Here is a 16,743-nt window from a genome sequence, read left to right as displayed (position 1 = left end):
TTCAGACTCTTGAATGAATTTCATGCAAAATAATGCTGTCTTTGACTCAGTTCAACTGATTTTTCTCTGAAACTCTGTACTTATCTATGGGTTGACTTGCTGGATAACATTAAAAAAAATAGGAACTTCTACCTTACCTTGATAAGCGCAATGATGAACTTAAAATTTTTACCTGCTCCTAGTCTTAAATAGAGGATGTATTTTTTTGCTTGCAATACATTTTCTGGGGTTGCCTGGACAAATGAATCTCTCCATGCTTCAACAATGGAGTCAAAAATAATTATTGTAAAATGATCTTCTGTATCCATATCTCCTAATATTTTGAAAAGAGCAATCTTTGTCTGTAAATTGGGAAAAACATATTCACATTAATTCTTCAGAATAAGGATAGTTTTTTCCTTTTATCTTCCATCATGTTAAGTGTGAGAGAGTTCAACTGTTCCAATTAACCCCCACCTCCCCACCTTGCTCTGTAACAATTAGGCAACTTTTTGAAGAGGACGTGCACCATGGAAAGACATAGTTCCAGTTAACTATTACTTCATGTGCTGCAATCAGATATCAGTCTCAATTTAAACATCTGTCACTTTTGCTTTAAGGTCTTTATAAACATGCACATTTGTTAAAATGTCACGGCCTGTAAAAATAGCACTAGTGAAGGTATCTTTCAAAAAGAACAGATGCATTTACAATATTTAGCTAAATATTTAAATTCATTTACTCATCTTAACATAGATAAAGCATTTTGCAATACCTGCTTAAATTTGAGGCCACGCATAGAAAAACTGCGATCTATCACAAAGACGATGTTCTTAGGCACTCTTGGCAAATTTGTTGGTGCAAAATGATGGACAAAGTATCCATTCACAATCTGAAATGAGGTTTATAATCAGTAAAATGCAACATGACAAGGAGAAGTGAAAACAATTTCCTAATGTCATCTTTTCACCTGAATGTCGCCACTGGAAAAGTCTCTATTGACATCATACTGTAAGATGAAATCACCATCCAGCAATGTTTCACCACAATTAGGACACTTGCGCTGTTGCTCAAGGGATGGTTTGAAGGAAACGTGTGCCTAAATTGAACATAATTCGAATGATAAATTCTGCAATACGGACAGAAGGACCATTAAATACAAGTTCATCAAGTTGACAATAACTTACCTTTGTTCCAGTAATATTTTTTACCAAAGCATTTTCCAAATCTTTTGTTAAAAAGTTTGCATGAGCATTAAGGAAAGCAATGCCGTTTGGTTCAAAAATATGGACATCAATCTAAAAAAGATTTTCATTATAATGTTAGTAAATGTATAGCAGGTTATTATTAAAATGTTATAAAATTAAAAAAAAACTGAAGTTTGAAATAAAACAGAAAATGCTGGTATTTCTGTGCATTAGGCAATGTCTGTGGAAAGAGAAACAGAGTTAAGTGATCTTCAACTCTGTGCCTATTTCTACAGACTGCTTGACCTGCTGAGTGTTTTCAGCATTTCGTGTTTCAAATATTTCAGTTTTGGAATAATAGTCATTTTATGGATGTACCTGAAAATGATTGACAACCTGCTTAGGTTTTATTTTGAAGACCATCTCATACTTTCCCAATTTGCGCTGCAATAATTCTTCGTATATTAGTTCAAACAGAACTTTTTTGGCTGGTGCAATATTCACTGAAACCTTAAACATCTCGCTTTTCCTTCCTGATGCTCTTGCAGATGGGAAGTTTAAAAAAAATAGGATTAATCAAATAACACTTGATGCAGCATCTGAAAATAATTCAGCATTAGACAAGATAAAGCTTTGATCCCGAGTTTCTTGAACCCTAGTTTCATGAACCCTAGTTTCATGAACCCTAGTTTCATAAACCCTAGTTTCATAAACCCTAGTTTCATAAACCCTAGTTTCATAAACCCTAGTTTCATAAACCCTAGTTTCATAAACCCTAGTTTCATAAACCCTAGTTTCATAAACCCTAGTTTCATAAACCCTAGTTTCATAAACCCTAGTTTCATAAACCCTAGTTTCATGAACTGTTTTCAACATGTCATTTCGTAAATTACTTTCACAAGTATCACAATGCCAAGCAATCTGTAATTATAGATGGATAATTTAGCTCTTACTTTACCAAGCCTGCGGTCTCCTCCCGGGAAACTGCTGCTCTGTACTGTTTCTGAGCAGCCTCTTTCTCTTTTACTTGTCCTGTGTACATGACACCATTTATAGTCCTACAGAGGAAAGCAGCAGACAATTTATGATTAAACTGAAAATGAATGCATTATTTCTTTCAATGCTAGCCACACACTTAGTCTGAATGGACATAAAATGCTTAAAGAGGAAATAAAATTCATCTAACACATTCTTCCATGATTCAATAGGATAGTTGGGTTGCATTGTCAGGCTGGTTACTTCACAAATACTCAACCACAATGCTCGGTGCATTGGACTGAAAGTTCAATCACAATAAAATTTATATTTAATAGCAGGTTTTCCTTATAAAACAACACTAATACCATTACCCTACAATCTCCTTTGGGGGATTCAGCTTTTATTAAAATCTCATGAAACAAACATGCAAAGCCAACTTGATTTTGAGAAATGCCTGGAATTTTTTCACATTTTCCAATACACATCTAAAGAACATGTAAATCAATTGAAATGTGACAAATTGTATGCATTAATTGCTTAATAATAATTTATACAGTATTTATATAAACAAAAAAATAGTATGGTGCCACATAATTATAACATGATATGGTGCGTAATTGGATCCTGGATTTCCTCACCTCCAGAACACAATCAGTGAAGATTTGTAAGAACTTCTCCTCTACAATCTCCATCAGTACCGGAGCACCACAGGGCTGTTTTCTTAGCCCCCTGCTCTACTCACTTTACAGCTATGACTGTGTAGCTCAGTACGACATTAACACCATCTACAGACTTGTTGATGATGACATGGTAGTGGGTTGCATAAAGGAATGGGATAAGTCAGCATGCAGGATAGAGATTGAAAACTTGCAACAACCTTGCACTCAATGTCACCAAAACTAAGGAGCTGATTGCTGACTTCAGGAACGGAAAGCCAGAGGTGTACAATCTAGCGATCATTTGGAGACCAGAGGTGGAGAGGATGAACACAATCAGGTTCTTGGGAGTCACTATCTCAGAGGATCTTTCCTGGACCCAATTGCATCACGAAGAAAGCACATCAGTGCCTCTACTTCCTCAGGAGTTTGCGGAGGTTTGGTATGATATCAGAAACCCTGGCAAATTTCTACAGATGTGTGGTGGGAAGTACCAGCTGCATCAGGGTCTTGTATGGGGACACCAATACCCCTGAGCCCAGGACATCACAGGTACATCTATAGGAAACTCTGCCGTCGGAGGGCAGCAGCAATCATCCAAGACCCTCACCACCTTGCACATTCTCTGTTCTCGTTGCTGCCATCAGGAAAGAGGCATAGGTGCCACAAGACTCACACCACCAGGATCAGGAACAGCTGCTATCTTGCTACGATCAGACTCCTTAACAACAAACTTAATCAGGTTCAAATTTAAGGACTCTTACTTGTGCAATTTATTGTTTTTCTTTGTTCTCTCTGTATTGCACAGTTTGTTTACATTCATTATCGGTTTACAGTTCTTTTGATTGTTTACATGTTCGTGCTGTGTACAGTTTATTTTTGGCACTATCAATTAGTGGTAATTCTGCCGCGCTCGCAGGAAAGAGAGTCTCAGGGTTGTATGTGATGTCGTGTATGTACTTTGACAATAAAATATGAAATAATTGTATCAAAGCATCAATTCTTCTTGCAATGTGAAAATCTAAAATGTGGTTGTTGCATGATCAAAGAATGTTTCATTCAATCCTGACATATTTTATGGCTTACCAAACTATATACCATTAGCAATTCAATGGGAGAGTTCACAAAAATAAATCACAGTTGGTTTGCAAATTTATTAAAACGTGCTCACTGATTAACATTTTGAAGCATAAAAATGGAAGAGATATTGGGGAGCTGTTCTTGGACTGATCACATTGTTGAAATGGTCTTCTTAGTGCAGAATACATCCTCTTAAATGGGAATCATCTTCCAAAGGCTGGCAAACCTCTGAAAGGCCATTTTACTCAGAAAGACCTGACACTACCTGGGGCCTCACAAATCAGCTGGGTGCTAGCCTTCTACTTCTCCCAGGCTTGCGAGAAACTATGAGGGTTTGCTGTTCTATTCAGCAGCATGCCCATTTTCCAGCAATGCCACGATTTCCCAAAACCACTGCATTCCCCAATAACTGCAATTACTTTGCAATCTTCAAGTCTCCTTTGGGTGCATGGTATGCTCATCTTGTAGAGATACCAAAACAATATTATCAGCTACTGCTTTGTTAGCTTCAGACGGAGCCATTTCTGTGATGATGGGCCACAAGGTGCTGAAAGCTTCACTGAAGCCATATTAATTCTAATAGATTCAACTTGTGTTTCTCAACTGCTCTGAACAAGCATGGAAAATGAGTGGGATTGCATTCACCAGGTAATAGGCAAGGTCGAGGTAAAACATGAAAGTCTGCAGACACTATGATTGAAATAAAAATACAATGCTGGAGAAACCCAATTCATTTTATACCCATATAAAGTGTACTTTATATGGCAAAGATTTCAGGCTTGACCCCTTCATCAAGGTATGAAAAAATGGTAGGGGGGAGAGGCAGTGGGAGGAGCACAGACCCACAAGCAGGAGCTAATAGGTGGATAAGGGAGGGAGGGAACACTAGCAAATGTGGAGAAGGGTTGCCTCTGTGAATAGAAAAAGGGGGCGAAGAGCTGGAGGAAAGAAATCAAAGGGAAAGGGAAGGTAGGGAAAACAAGGAGTGGTCTAGCAAAAACCAGAGAAGTGGATGTTAATGCCATCCAGTTGGAGAGTGACCAGATAGGAAAATAAGTATTGCTCCTCCAATTTATGGGTGGTCTTGTTGGGACAGTACATGAGGTCACAGTCAGACATGTCAGCATGAGAGTGGGGTGTGGAATTGAAGAGGTTGGCCACTGGGAGATCCCTGTCACTGATGCAAATAGAGCAAAGGTGTCAGGTAATGTCTATTCCTACTTAGAGACATAATAGATAAGTATACAGATGCCGGCATTTTGTTTCATTCTTATCTATCTACTTATTTCGAAAGAACCAGATGTAATGGTTTCTCATGCAGCACATTTGCCATTATCTCAGATGCTTCCCAAGATTGCTCTTTGCCTCTTGTCTTTTTCTCATTCCCATGCAGCCCTTTGACAACATCACTCAAAAAATACAGCATGTACACAAAGATAAGTGTACTGATAACACTCAGCTCTACCTTATCAAAGGTCTTGAACTTGTCACTTCATTACAAATTATCAGATGACTCCAGTACTGGATAGGCAGAAATTCCTTCCACAAAATATTGCAAAAAGTAAAACTGAAGTGATTGTCCTTGTCACAGACTTGCTATTTGTCATAGACTCCATCTCCTTCCTTGGGAATTGTCTGAAATTGAACCACAATGCAACCTTTGCATTGCTGTTGACACCAAGGTAAGTGTGAGACAATTGTTCATATTACATACTAAAATCACTTTGTTCCACTTTAGTAACATTGCCTAATCCTGTCGCACCTAAGTTAATCTGTTGTCAAAACCCCCATCCAAATTTTTGTTACATCGATATTTGACCATTTCTGGCTCGCCTAACTAGTTTTACTTTCTGTAAAATGGAGCTCATTCACATCTCTGTTATCTGAATCGTAACTGACACTAAACTGTGTTCGTTTATCATTTCAATGTTTAGTGACCTAAATTCATCAGTTCCTGGTTAAGCACTGATTCTATTTTTATATTCTTTCCCTTCCTTTCAGATCTTGTATCCTTTTGCATGTACCAATCCTAAATCTCGAGCTTACTAACTAACACTCAGAAATGTATTTACACCACTGCCTGTAAACATTTTTGATTGTTTCATTATTCACAATTGTCCACTTCATTGCCAGCACCTTAAGATGTGGGATTCCTTCCCAATCTCTCTGCTTTTCTCTCCTCTCAAAATCTACAGATTATAGAGATTTTTAATATCTGCCCTTAAGTTACTTAGTGACATTTATGTTTAATTCTGCTCCAGCCTTGGGGGTTTTATTATGTTAAAGGTTTTATATAAATAAAAGTCATTGTTGCATAATCCTTTTGCTTAACACATGCCTCAAAGAAAGTAGCTGGAGTCTGCAAATTATTTGTCAGATGCAAAAAAAGTCAAATAAATGCTGTTGCTCAAAACAATTTGAGCCCACTATTTTAATGGGATGCTGATTTAAACAGTTAATGGATTTCAGGCTTTGGGTTTGCACTTTCTGATTAATGATGAAAAACTGAAGCAAACAGGAGTATTCAGGCACCTACAAGAATTACCTTTAAAGTGCAGAACCACAAGGCCTGAAAGGGAGACATTCCAACAGTTTCACCAAGATGGTTTTTACCTCATTTGGTAACAACACACATGACAAAATCCAGACTAAAAAATGTTAAAGGTGACAAGAGGATTCCTGTCATCATGTTCTTTTCTTTTAAAGTTCATGGACCACTAGATTACTGAAAGAATGGACATTATGGATAAAAACTAAAAATTGGAATTGAAAATGACAATCGTTTGAACTCTATTTTGCTAATAGGTAATTGCAGCAGATACACACATGGTAAAATTAGTGATGAAAGCTGTCTTGGGCAGTTCAACTTCAAAGAGTGCTTCCCTGGATCTCAATGCCCGGTTTACCACTCGGCTTGTAATTACATTATGAGCAAATCGAGATGTAACTTTGGAATCAATCTTCAAGCTGTAGACTTCAATCCCTCTCTGATCCTGAAAAAGAAATACAGCTGTTACAAGCCCAGAGGATGCCAAAACCCAGCAGCAATGGATATTCACCAAAACAAATGGTTACTTAAACAAAAGTTGCTTTTAATTATCTTTAAACATGAAAACAGAATCACACTAACTTATCACTATTAACTTAACTAACCTAACTCCCTTCTAATTCTAAGATCACGTGTATGTAATGTGTATGCAAGTTCTTTGATTCACAGTCCAATCTCATATCTCATTCCTCCAAGTTTACTGGTTGCAGGCAATTCTTATACAGGTACACGATCCTTTATCTGGTCATCTAAAATCCGTAAAGTTCCAAAATCCAGCAAGTGGGGAGAGAGGCAACAGCGCGAGTCGGGCGGGCGAGAGACCAGCAGCACGAGCCGGGTGGCCAAGGGACCGGCGGTGCGAGTTGAGCAGCTGAGGGGGGTGGGGGGGAGACAGCAGGATGACTGGAAGGGGGTGGGGGTGGGTACGGCAGCACAATTCTGGTGGGCTTAAAACTGGCTTTCTGAAATCCGGAAAAATCCAAAATTCAGAACACACTCTATGCCAAGGGTTCCGGATAAAGGATTGTGTTCCTGTACTGTGCACAAAATTTAACATTTATAAAGTTCACCAGGCTTTGATGCTTGAAAGGTAAATGGTTCTTGTCAGTTTTCAGAGAGAGATTTGTTGTACACTGGACACCCAAAACTGATTCCTTTTTAATCAGCCACTTTAGTGTCTTGCCGAAGAAACTTTCCCCCTCAGGGTTTTCCAGATGATAACCTCTTTCTTTCAGGTCACCACAGAGTTCCTTTCTATTTCTCTTATTTCAAGTGAAACATTAGACAGCCAGTCCTCTCCTCTTGTATGAACCACAAGGGCTTTGACCAGGTTGAACTAAGCACTCCCAACCCATCTTCCAAATGTCCTGTCCCAGTCCCATCTGCTGCTGACTGTAAAACTGCAGAACTGAATTCTCACTCTCTCTCAGAGAGAAAAACTGTTCAACTCCCTCTGCTTGCAAAAACCACATGACCCTCTTAGAACAGCAAGTTCCACTCCAGACAGCCTGCGGCTCCGATGAGTTCTTTCATCTGTTGCCTTTTTGTAAGCAACAATCCATTATTGAAGTCTTTTGGACACTCTCCAAAGTTTTTGCAAAGGCTCTTGGCACCGGCCTGTCCAACATGAGCAGAGCTCCAGTATTTTAAATAAGATCTGTTTTAATGTGCCCTGCACTAAAACCTTCCCCAATTTATCTCCCAAAAATATATCTAAAATCTGTCACACAGGTGAGGAATCCAATTGTTCATTGATAACTAGAGTTATGTTACAGCAATGGATTGATTTACTCTATCATTTAAAAAAAAATGGCAGCACCGGTGGAGCTGCTGTAATGGCAGTGCTACTGCTGGTGCAGACCCACAGAGAGGGGGATCAGAGACACAGAATTTCCATGGGGTCCAACAGCCTGATACGACTGCTGTCAGCTCCATAAAGGCTTTGAATGGCCGGTTAAAATAGCCGATGGTAGTTTTATTTAAAATTTCGTGACCGCGGGGCCTGGACCCAAGATGGTGGTACCTACGATTAGTAGCAGCTTTGAGGGGTTCCAGACTCGAGGGAAGCGGAGGACTAGTGCAGAGCACTATAAAATGGGACCAATCCTCATCTGAGGAGAAGCAGAGGAGATGACCCACAGACAGGTTGGTGACCATGGCAGTGAACCAGAGAGGGGTTCTGCTGCTGAAGAACCCACACAGGCAACATAAGGAAGTATGGCACACTCATTGAAGTGTGGCCACCATATCTGAAGCACATAGGTGCACAAATATGGGCTAGGTCCACCCCCCCCCACCCCTCTATGTTTGAACCTTGAGTAATGAGGGGGAAAAACCATCCCACTAGGTATATAAAGGAGAGAGTGAATTGGAGGACATGGCATAGATGACGTGTGTTTTAGTTTTAATTTTTATTCTGATTTTCATTGTTTATCCCCTATCTTTTATTGTTTATTTAATACGTGGGGTCCGATAACATGTCGTTTTTCTTATGTAATTATGTATCTGTATAAGTTATGGGAGGGGAGGAAATAAGGGAAGGGAGAGAGAAAATGCTGGACTTTGAATTATATTGTGTGTAAGGAAAATGTACTATATTGTTTGCTTGGATTTGCACGAGCCTTGAAAATAATTAAAAAAAAAGAACCCACACAGAAAGAAGCCAAGCAGGCTGTGGACTGTCGGAGACTGTGGTTAGGGGACTCGGACCAGGCAACGGACTACTCAAAATTGTCTGAAGGGGTGCCAGGTATCACAACTGGGATGCTAGATTGTGCCGAGGGCACTGAAGGGCTCCTAATCACTTTGGAGGTCTGGATCTGGAGCTCAGGTTGCCAATGGTTTGGACTGAAAACTGTGGCTGTGGAAGCTGTGGGAGCACTGGAGCAAGTCCAAGGACACTCAATGACTCTGGGGGAACTCTTCTGCCTCTCTTTCTCCGTCTAAGAGGCGCTTCAGGCAAATTCTGCCATGATGAATCTCTCTGCCTTAGAGCAGACAATAGCAAATTTGTGTAATACGACACTTTTTATGACACAACAATACATTGAATCTTGAGTGAAACTGTTTATACACCAGGCTTCAACCATGCTTGCTCCCAATGTTAGCAGTATAATTAATCAAAAGGATTAGGAATCACAGAAATCAGCTGCTTGAAACACAGATAAAATTGGTAATCAATCAAAAATAAATAAGCAAACAGGTAAATAAAAATATAATTAAACAAGAAAGAAAATAAAAAAAATAAAGAGGAGGAGGGAGGGAGGAAAGAAAAAAATAGTAGTAGATATTCAAGTCAATGTCCTCGACCCCTGGTTCCAAAACCATATTGCAATTAACAGCTGAAACCATTCACGAGCCATCCTCGCCATCGGCATTCTCAAGAATCCTGGACCCGATACCTGGTTCCCAGAAGCCAGTCTCTCACAGCCCATGGACTGGTGTGAGGTCTTCAGCCATCAAGCTCAGTTCTGATCTGGTCTCCTGCACTGTTGGGTCCTCTTCCAATCTTCCCCTTCTTGGCAGGGGTGTGTTCTCCAGCTCTGCACCAGTCTACTGGTCCACCAGAGCCTGCAACACATGAACTGGGCTACTGAGCATGGGGGCCACTTATTTTGGATGTGAACCCCCGTGGGTCCTTATTTAAAAAAAAAACACCTCTAGCTGCATTTCACAGGCAGTTTAAACCTGCACAGTGTTGTGGGGCAGGACAGCCAGGCATTAAGACTCCATGGAGGAAGACTGAAAGCCTCATCTCCCCTTTTCCTGGATCCATACACTGGCAGTGGTGCCATTACAGTGGCTGCAACAATGCTGTCATCTTAATTACTTGTAGTTTCTATTCTGCATCCTTTCTGTTCATTATTGTGTGCTTAATAACGAGTTGAGTTGGTGGGTGAGGTAAACCAAATAAAAGACTTTACTGATCATAACCAAACATGATAAACAGGGTAGGGGAGAGGGAAGAAAGCCCACCGTGTGGCATCTGCTACTTCTTGATTCAAGTTCTTGCGCATACGTGGTGGACTGTTACAAGTACGGTGGCTGCAATGCAATTGCAGTGGGTGCAGAGCAGCCGATGTCTACATCCCCTTTCTTGAGCTTCCCCCACAAGATAGAGTGAACATATCTAACTTTCACTAGTACAGTAGTATATACATTAAACCCAGTTCAGTCCCGATATTTTGGGTTCAGCTTACAGTTACGCTCAGCGAGCATTTTGTAATACCCTCGGCTGATGTGGAGGCTTGGAGCACCTTGTCTTGATTATCTCCACTGTCCTTAATCTCAAGGGCATTGCCCATTTCTTCTCCTGTGGTTACCGGCGTGGGGGCTGATGTTCCAAATCCAAAAATGCTGATTTGTTTGGGTTGGTTTGAGATGGGGATAGCTCTCTTCCTAGGAGGATGTCATCTGTCCTTCCTTTATATTTTCCCTCTTGAACAAACTAGGTATTTCATGGGTTCCTGGCAGCTCATTTCCACTGTGCATGGGCAGTCGTAACTTTGTGGAGTCTGCATCCTTATGACTTCCCCTTCAGTCAATGGAATAAGCGGCCGGCTGGTTTTATCGTAACTTTTCTTTCGCACCAGCCTTCTGTTTAGCAGGTGGGCCTTGATATATTGCGGGTCCTTTGGTTAGGGCTCCAGAAGTCTCCTTGCCACTGGTGAGGGTAGTCCTGGCCTGCCTCGATGTTAACTGCTGCGTCAGTGGTCCCAGGATGGTGTCATGAGGGACACTTCTTAAATTCAGTAGACTGAGGAAGACGTCTGTTTTCTCTCTGTGGGACTTCTCCATCAGCTGCTTGGCTCTTCTCACCGCCCTTTTGCCCAGCCCGTTTGATTGTGGGTACTCTAGGCTGCTGCTAATATGGGTGAAGTCCCACGCTGTCGCAAAGTCGCAGAACCTCTGGCTGCCGTCGTCTGAGAGAAGTGTACGAGGTGCCCCTTGTACCGAAAAGTGCTGTTTTAGTTTGGTGATGACGGCCACAAAGGTTGCATCCCAGAGCAGGTCTATCTCGAACCAGCCTGAGGAGGAGTCTATTAGTACTAGGTACTGTTGGCTCCACCATTCAAAGATTTCGGTCGCCACAGTTGGCCAGGGCAGGTCGGGTACTGGGTATAGCTGCAGTGGCTCTTTTTTGCTGGTGTGGCTTGGTACTGTTGGACACTGAACAGGACTGTTCCTTGTCGTCTATATTCTCTGTCTTACCTGACCAGAAGACAATGTCCATCACTCTATGCTTCATCACTTCTGCACCAGGGATCCCTTTGTGCCCGATCTCCCCATACGTATTCTGCAGTTGCTAGGGATGACTACCCTTAAACCCTTCATAATGATACCCTCATCAATAAACAGTTTGTCATGGTAAGGAAAGGAGGGTTGCACCGCTGGTGGTAGGCTGCACTGCTTGGCCAGTCAGCCACCCTTAATGAAGGTACCCAGGGAGTTTAGGGTTGTGCCTTCTGCCATGTGTTTTCTTAGTTCATTCACCCAGGCCGAGGATATATGGTTTACTGTCATCACATTGAAAGTGTCCTCTTCCTTGACTTGCTGGACCATGCATTTTTTGGGATCCCGTGATAAGGCATCGGTTAAATGGATTTCCTTGCTGCATTTGTGTACAAGCGTGAGGTGGTATTTCTGGAGCCTGAGCATCATACGCTGCAGTCTCACTGGTGCTGCATTAATTAGCTTGTTTATTATAGTCACCAGAGGTAAGTGGTCAGTTTCTATTGTTACCCGGCCTGCCATAGACATAATCATTGATATTTCGAGCAGGCGAAAACCACCACCAGTAGCTGTTTTACAAAATGAGTAAGCCTCGTTTCCATGTCCATAAGTGACCTGGAAGCGTACGCAACTGGATTTCCATCCTGCAGACATGCTGCCCCTAAGCCATACTGTGAGGCATTGCAGGTCAGCATCATTAGTCTACGTACATCACAGTAGGTGAGGACCGGAGGGCAAGACGTGTTTTTTTAGGGCATCGAAGGCATTTTGTTGTTGTTCGTGCCAGGTCCATTCGACAACTCTATGGGTCAGCTGTCTGAGTGGGACTGTCAGTTGACTGGATTTAGATAGAACCTGCACTTGTAGGGGGTTGAGCCGTAGGTTGATCTCCTGTGCCTGGTCAGGCACCTTCTTTAGGTTGCATCGTGCTCTTCTAGTGTCTTGCCACCTATTAGTATGTCGTCGACTATGATGGCACAGGGTTACCCAGCTAAAATTTGTTCCGTAGACCTTTGGAATATCTCGCTGGTCGAATTGGTGCCAAATGGCATCCTCAGGAACCTGTATGACCAAATGTGGGGTTGAACGTGGTCAGTAGTGACGAACGGTAGTCAAGCGAGACCTGCTAGATCGAGTTCTTCACATCGAGGACTGAGAATACCGATGTGTGAAAACTTCCTCTACAGTGCACATGGGATGATGTGGATTTTTTAGTGCCACATTGAGGTCTTGTTTATATAAATTTAGATTTCCTGTCTGTCTTTTTCTTGCTGGCCACCATGGAGGACACCATTCGGTTGGTTCTCAGACTGGAGTGATCACACCTAGGTCCTGCTCTCTATCCAGCTTGGCCTTGACTTTATCCTTCATTGCTACTGGAATGCGGTGTGCCGGCCAGACTACAGGTCTTACCTCTGGGTCAAGATGCATGGAGTACGTCACCGGCAGCTTCCCCAGCTTATCTTTGAAAGGTTCACCATACTCAGAAAAGATTTTCTGTGACAAATTGTCCTCAGATGGGCTTATCTGATGGACCTCTGTGCTGAATGAGACAAGCCATGCATGTACTGAGGCCTAGCAGAGGCTTGTCATCCTCACGGACCACAAAGAAGTTTAGCACGTGGAGCCGTCCTTGCAGCTGCGTCGTGCCACTGGTCTGGATTCTGTTGCCTCCATAAGCCACTAGGCTTGTAGCCTTGATCCATGGTTTGACTTGTTCAGTCTTTCTCAGCTGGTTAAATGCTCCCAGTGATATGGTGTTGACTTTCATCTTGGCCATTGACTTCCAAGGACACAAAAGCTTCGTTGTTATCTGTGATCCAGGTTTCTGCTGGGCGGCCATCTGTCCTCATGGTGAGTCCATTGACATAGTACTCATCGTCGGGGTCGTTCCCTCTCTGCTCCGGTTCTAAATGGTCGATGATCCTCTTGGGTCTGGTCCATGTGGTGGTCTGCTACCTGGATCTGCAGCATCTGCTGAAGTGGCTCCATTTGCTGCAGTTACTGTACTGTCTGCTGAACACTGGGCACTTCTCCCTTCAATTGCTGCATACTGTCCTGGGTGTGGGGTGGCCTGGCTGCCTCTTCCTTCTAACATCAGAGCACTGCTGCTCATGTGTCACACTTGGATTGTGTTGATGCTTGGGGCCTGCTGTTGTGGAGTGGCCAGCCTTTTACTGTTTTCCTTGGTAGTTTCATACACCAAGCACATTGTGATGGCCTTTGCTAGTGTCAGCTCGCTGTCTTGCAGGAGCACCTTCCGCATATTGTCATCGCAAATGCTACAGGACATTCTGTCTTTAATTAGTTTGTTGCAAAGCGTGGTGAAATTGCAGGTTTTTGCCCTGATTTTTTGTTTATAATCGCTTATGTATGAGTGCATTGATTCACCAGGCTTTTCGTTTCTCATGTTAAATTTGTACCTTTCCATTGTCACTTTTCTCTGAGGGCTGCCCATTTCTCTGAATTTATGCTTTAAACATTTGGTGTCCTATCTCGACTCAGCTGGGTTGGTAACGAGGTTCCCATCACACACTTCGCCTGCGTACACAAACGACGATTCCTTTTCAATGGCTTCCAAGCCTGTCAAGTTTAAAAGAGTGTACACCCTGGTACGGGCAGGCTTGTCGCTCACTATGTGTTGCCAGCATAAATATGTTGTATTCCTGTTCTAAGATACATCAGTTTTCTGCCACAATTCCATCAGACATGTGGGTCAGGCTACCTGAATCCATCCACCATTATGGTGACCATGCAAAACGTGGTTGTGGTTACTCACTGTGACCGATTTACAATTGGAAGACTTCAGGCTTGGGGCGCTCCTGATCCCATTTCTGACACCATGTTCATTATTGTGTGTTTAATAATGAGTCGAGTTGGCGGGTGAGGTAAACCAAATAAATGCCTTTACTGAACACAACCAAACATGATAAACAGGGTAGGGAGAGAGAGCCCACAGTATGGTGTCTGCTCCCTGCTAGTTCTCTATTCAACTCACATGCCCTGTTGCAAGCATGGTGGCTGCAATGCAATTGCAGTGGATACAGAGCAGCTGATGGCAGCGGCTGTCTACACTTTCCAAAGTGTCTACATTCTTCCTTACATGAGGACCAGAAATGAACACAATTTTCCAAACATGGTCTGACCAAAGGTCTATTTAGCTGTAATGTAATATTCCTTAAACTCAACGTCCTGCCAATGAAGGCAAGAATGCCCTATGTCCTCTTTATCACCACATCTACTTGCATGACCACTTTCACAGTCCTAGATCCCCAGATCCTTCTGCATTAATGCTTTTAAGAGTCCTGCAATAAATTGTACACTATCCCCTGACATTTGACTTCCTAAAGGGAATAAACATCCCTTGAATATCTGAATATATAAGTATATAATCTATTGATCTTTATCATGAATATACATAACCTACCACACCCTTTTTGGATGAAAACTTAAAAAGATTCATTACTCTCTGGGTGAATATTTTTTTCTTATCTCTGACCTGAATAGGCTACCCCTTACTTGGAACCTAATTTTAACACACCTATCTTGGGGAAAGAATATTTCCAATTCCTACCTTCAAGCTCTGTTAGAATTTAGTATGTTTACCTCTCGTTCTTCTAAACTCATTGCATCATAAGTTCAGAATGTTTACTTCTCTCCTCATACAACAAGGCCACCCTCACAGGATTAGATTTTTTTTTAAATTGTCAAGGAATACTTACTTTATATATCGGTCTCCATGTGCTCCTTTTCTGTAATCAGGAGAGAAGAATATAAGATTGGCTATTGAGGGGTAATTTGGTTCTACATAGTATACAACACACTCCCACAAAAGGAAACCAGATGTAATAAGAAAGTGTATAATTGTAAATGAAATGAATGCAAATCTGGAGTATTATTAATGTAGGCAAGAACCACAGTGATCTGCTTCTACATTTCAACCTGTGAACAAATCTCTGGTCACACCAAACATTTTAATTTATTAGATCTTCTAATAAATAACATGAAAGTGACACAAACATGGCCAATCCTTATTACTGAAAAACTAAGGGGGAAATCAGAAACTCTGCTTGTAATCAGGATATAGGCTGTAAGGAGATCAGCTTCTCTAGAGAAAGGATAGAAACACTTACAATGGCACTGATTGTGCCTTAGCTTTTCTATCTTAATAGTATATTTAATCTGTTTGATTTGACATCATAAGTTTAGACTTAATTTTTAAAATTTAAATGTAGAAATACACCATGGTAACAGGCCCTGTCAGCCCATGGGCCTGTGCTGCGCGCATAACCAAAACAACCTATAACCCTGTATGTTTTGAAGGGTGGGAGGAAACCAGAGCACCCAGAGGAAACCCATGCAGACAGCACAAACCCGGGTCGCTGACACTGTAATAGCGTTGCTCTAACTGCTACGTTTACCACACCACCCTGCTAACAATGCTGTCCTTGCCAAGCACGATAATAGTTACAAAACAAATATTATGTTTCAATATTTTTACATACCTTTAATAGAACTTTTAATGGCTTAAGGTTTGGTGAAAGGCTTCCATAACCGATCTACCATGTTAATTATAAAAAAATAAATTTATGTTACAGATAGTTATAACACACCTAAATTTTCCATTGTAATTTAAGTAAGTTCACATTACCCCAGGCTCTTCTGATTCTGTGATTATAAAATTTGTTGACGCTAAAGTTGGAAGAGACAACAGCAAAAGATAAAATAACATTTGCCTCATTTTGAAAAGTTGTGGCTGCACCTTCACACGCAAGTGGCTTTATTTGTACCTCTGTTAATAATGGAAAACATTTACTGCTGAGTTAAACTCATGAGATTTAAAATCATGTTTTAACCCTTTGTTGTATCCTGCTCAATGCCAATCCCTACCACAATTTTACTTTGATTTATATTCACTTCTGCTATACTTTGACAAAAATATAAAAACAAGAAAGTCGTTGAAATCAATACAATATCCTAAAGCAGTTGTTTTAAAGTGTGAACCATCATTCTTCAAAAGACCAAAGAAACAAGAGCAAGTGAAGTAATACACAACAGTCTGTAGTCATCGTGATAGAAATAA

General features: G+C 41.4%; 1 protein-coding gene across 1 annotated transcript in view; it reads right to left on the bottom strand.

Annotated features, from left to right (window-relative positions):
- The window catches only part of LOC138763293 (inter-alpha-trypsin inhibitor heavy chain H3-like), a 64,278-nt gene extending 47,855 nt beyond the window's left edge, over positions 1-16,423 (bottom strand). The window contains exons 1-10 of the mRNA XM_069937179.1: positions 16,312-16,423; positions 16,166-16,219; positions 15,383-15,412; positions 6,707-6,873; positions 2,120-2,224; positions 1,545-1,707; positions 1,167-1,277; positions 950-1,078; positions 755-871; positions 173-341 (exon numbers count right to left, since the gene is read on the bottom strand). Of these exons, the coding sequence (XP_069793280.1) occupies positions 173-341; positions 755-871; positions 950-1,078; positions 1,167-1,277; positions 1,545-1,707; positions 2,120-2,224; positions 6,707-6,873; positions 15,383-15,412; positions 16,166-16,219; positions 16,312-16,401 (1,135 nt within the window). The 5' untranslated portion in view covers positions 16,402-16,423. The remainder of the gene's footprint in view (positions 1-172; positions 342-754; positions 872-949; positions 1,079-1,166; positions 1,278-1,544; positions 1,708-2,119; positions 2,225-6,706; positions 6,874-15,382; positions 15,413-16,165; positions 16,220-16,311) is intronic.
- Positions 16,424-16,743: the final 320 nt, after the last annotated feature.

This window comes from Narcine bancroftii, chromosome 5, assembly GCF_036971445.1.
Source record: "Narcine bancroftii isolate sNarBan1 chromosome 5, sNarBan1.hap1, whole genome shotgun sequence".
Taxonomy (NCBI): domain Eukaryota; kingdom Metazoa; phylum Chordata; class Chondrichthyes; order Torpediniformes; family Narcinidae; genus Narcine; species Narcine bancroftii.
This window is presented reverse-complemented; position numbering and strand designations above follow the sequence as displayed.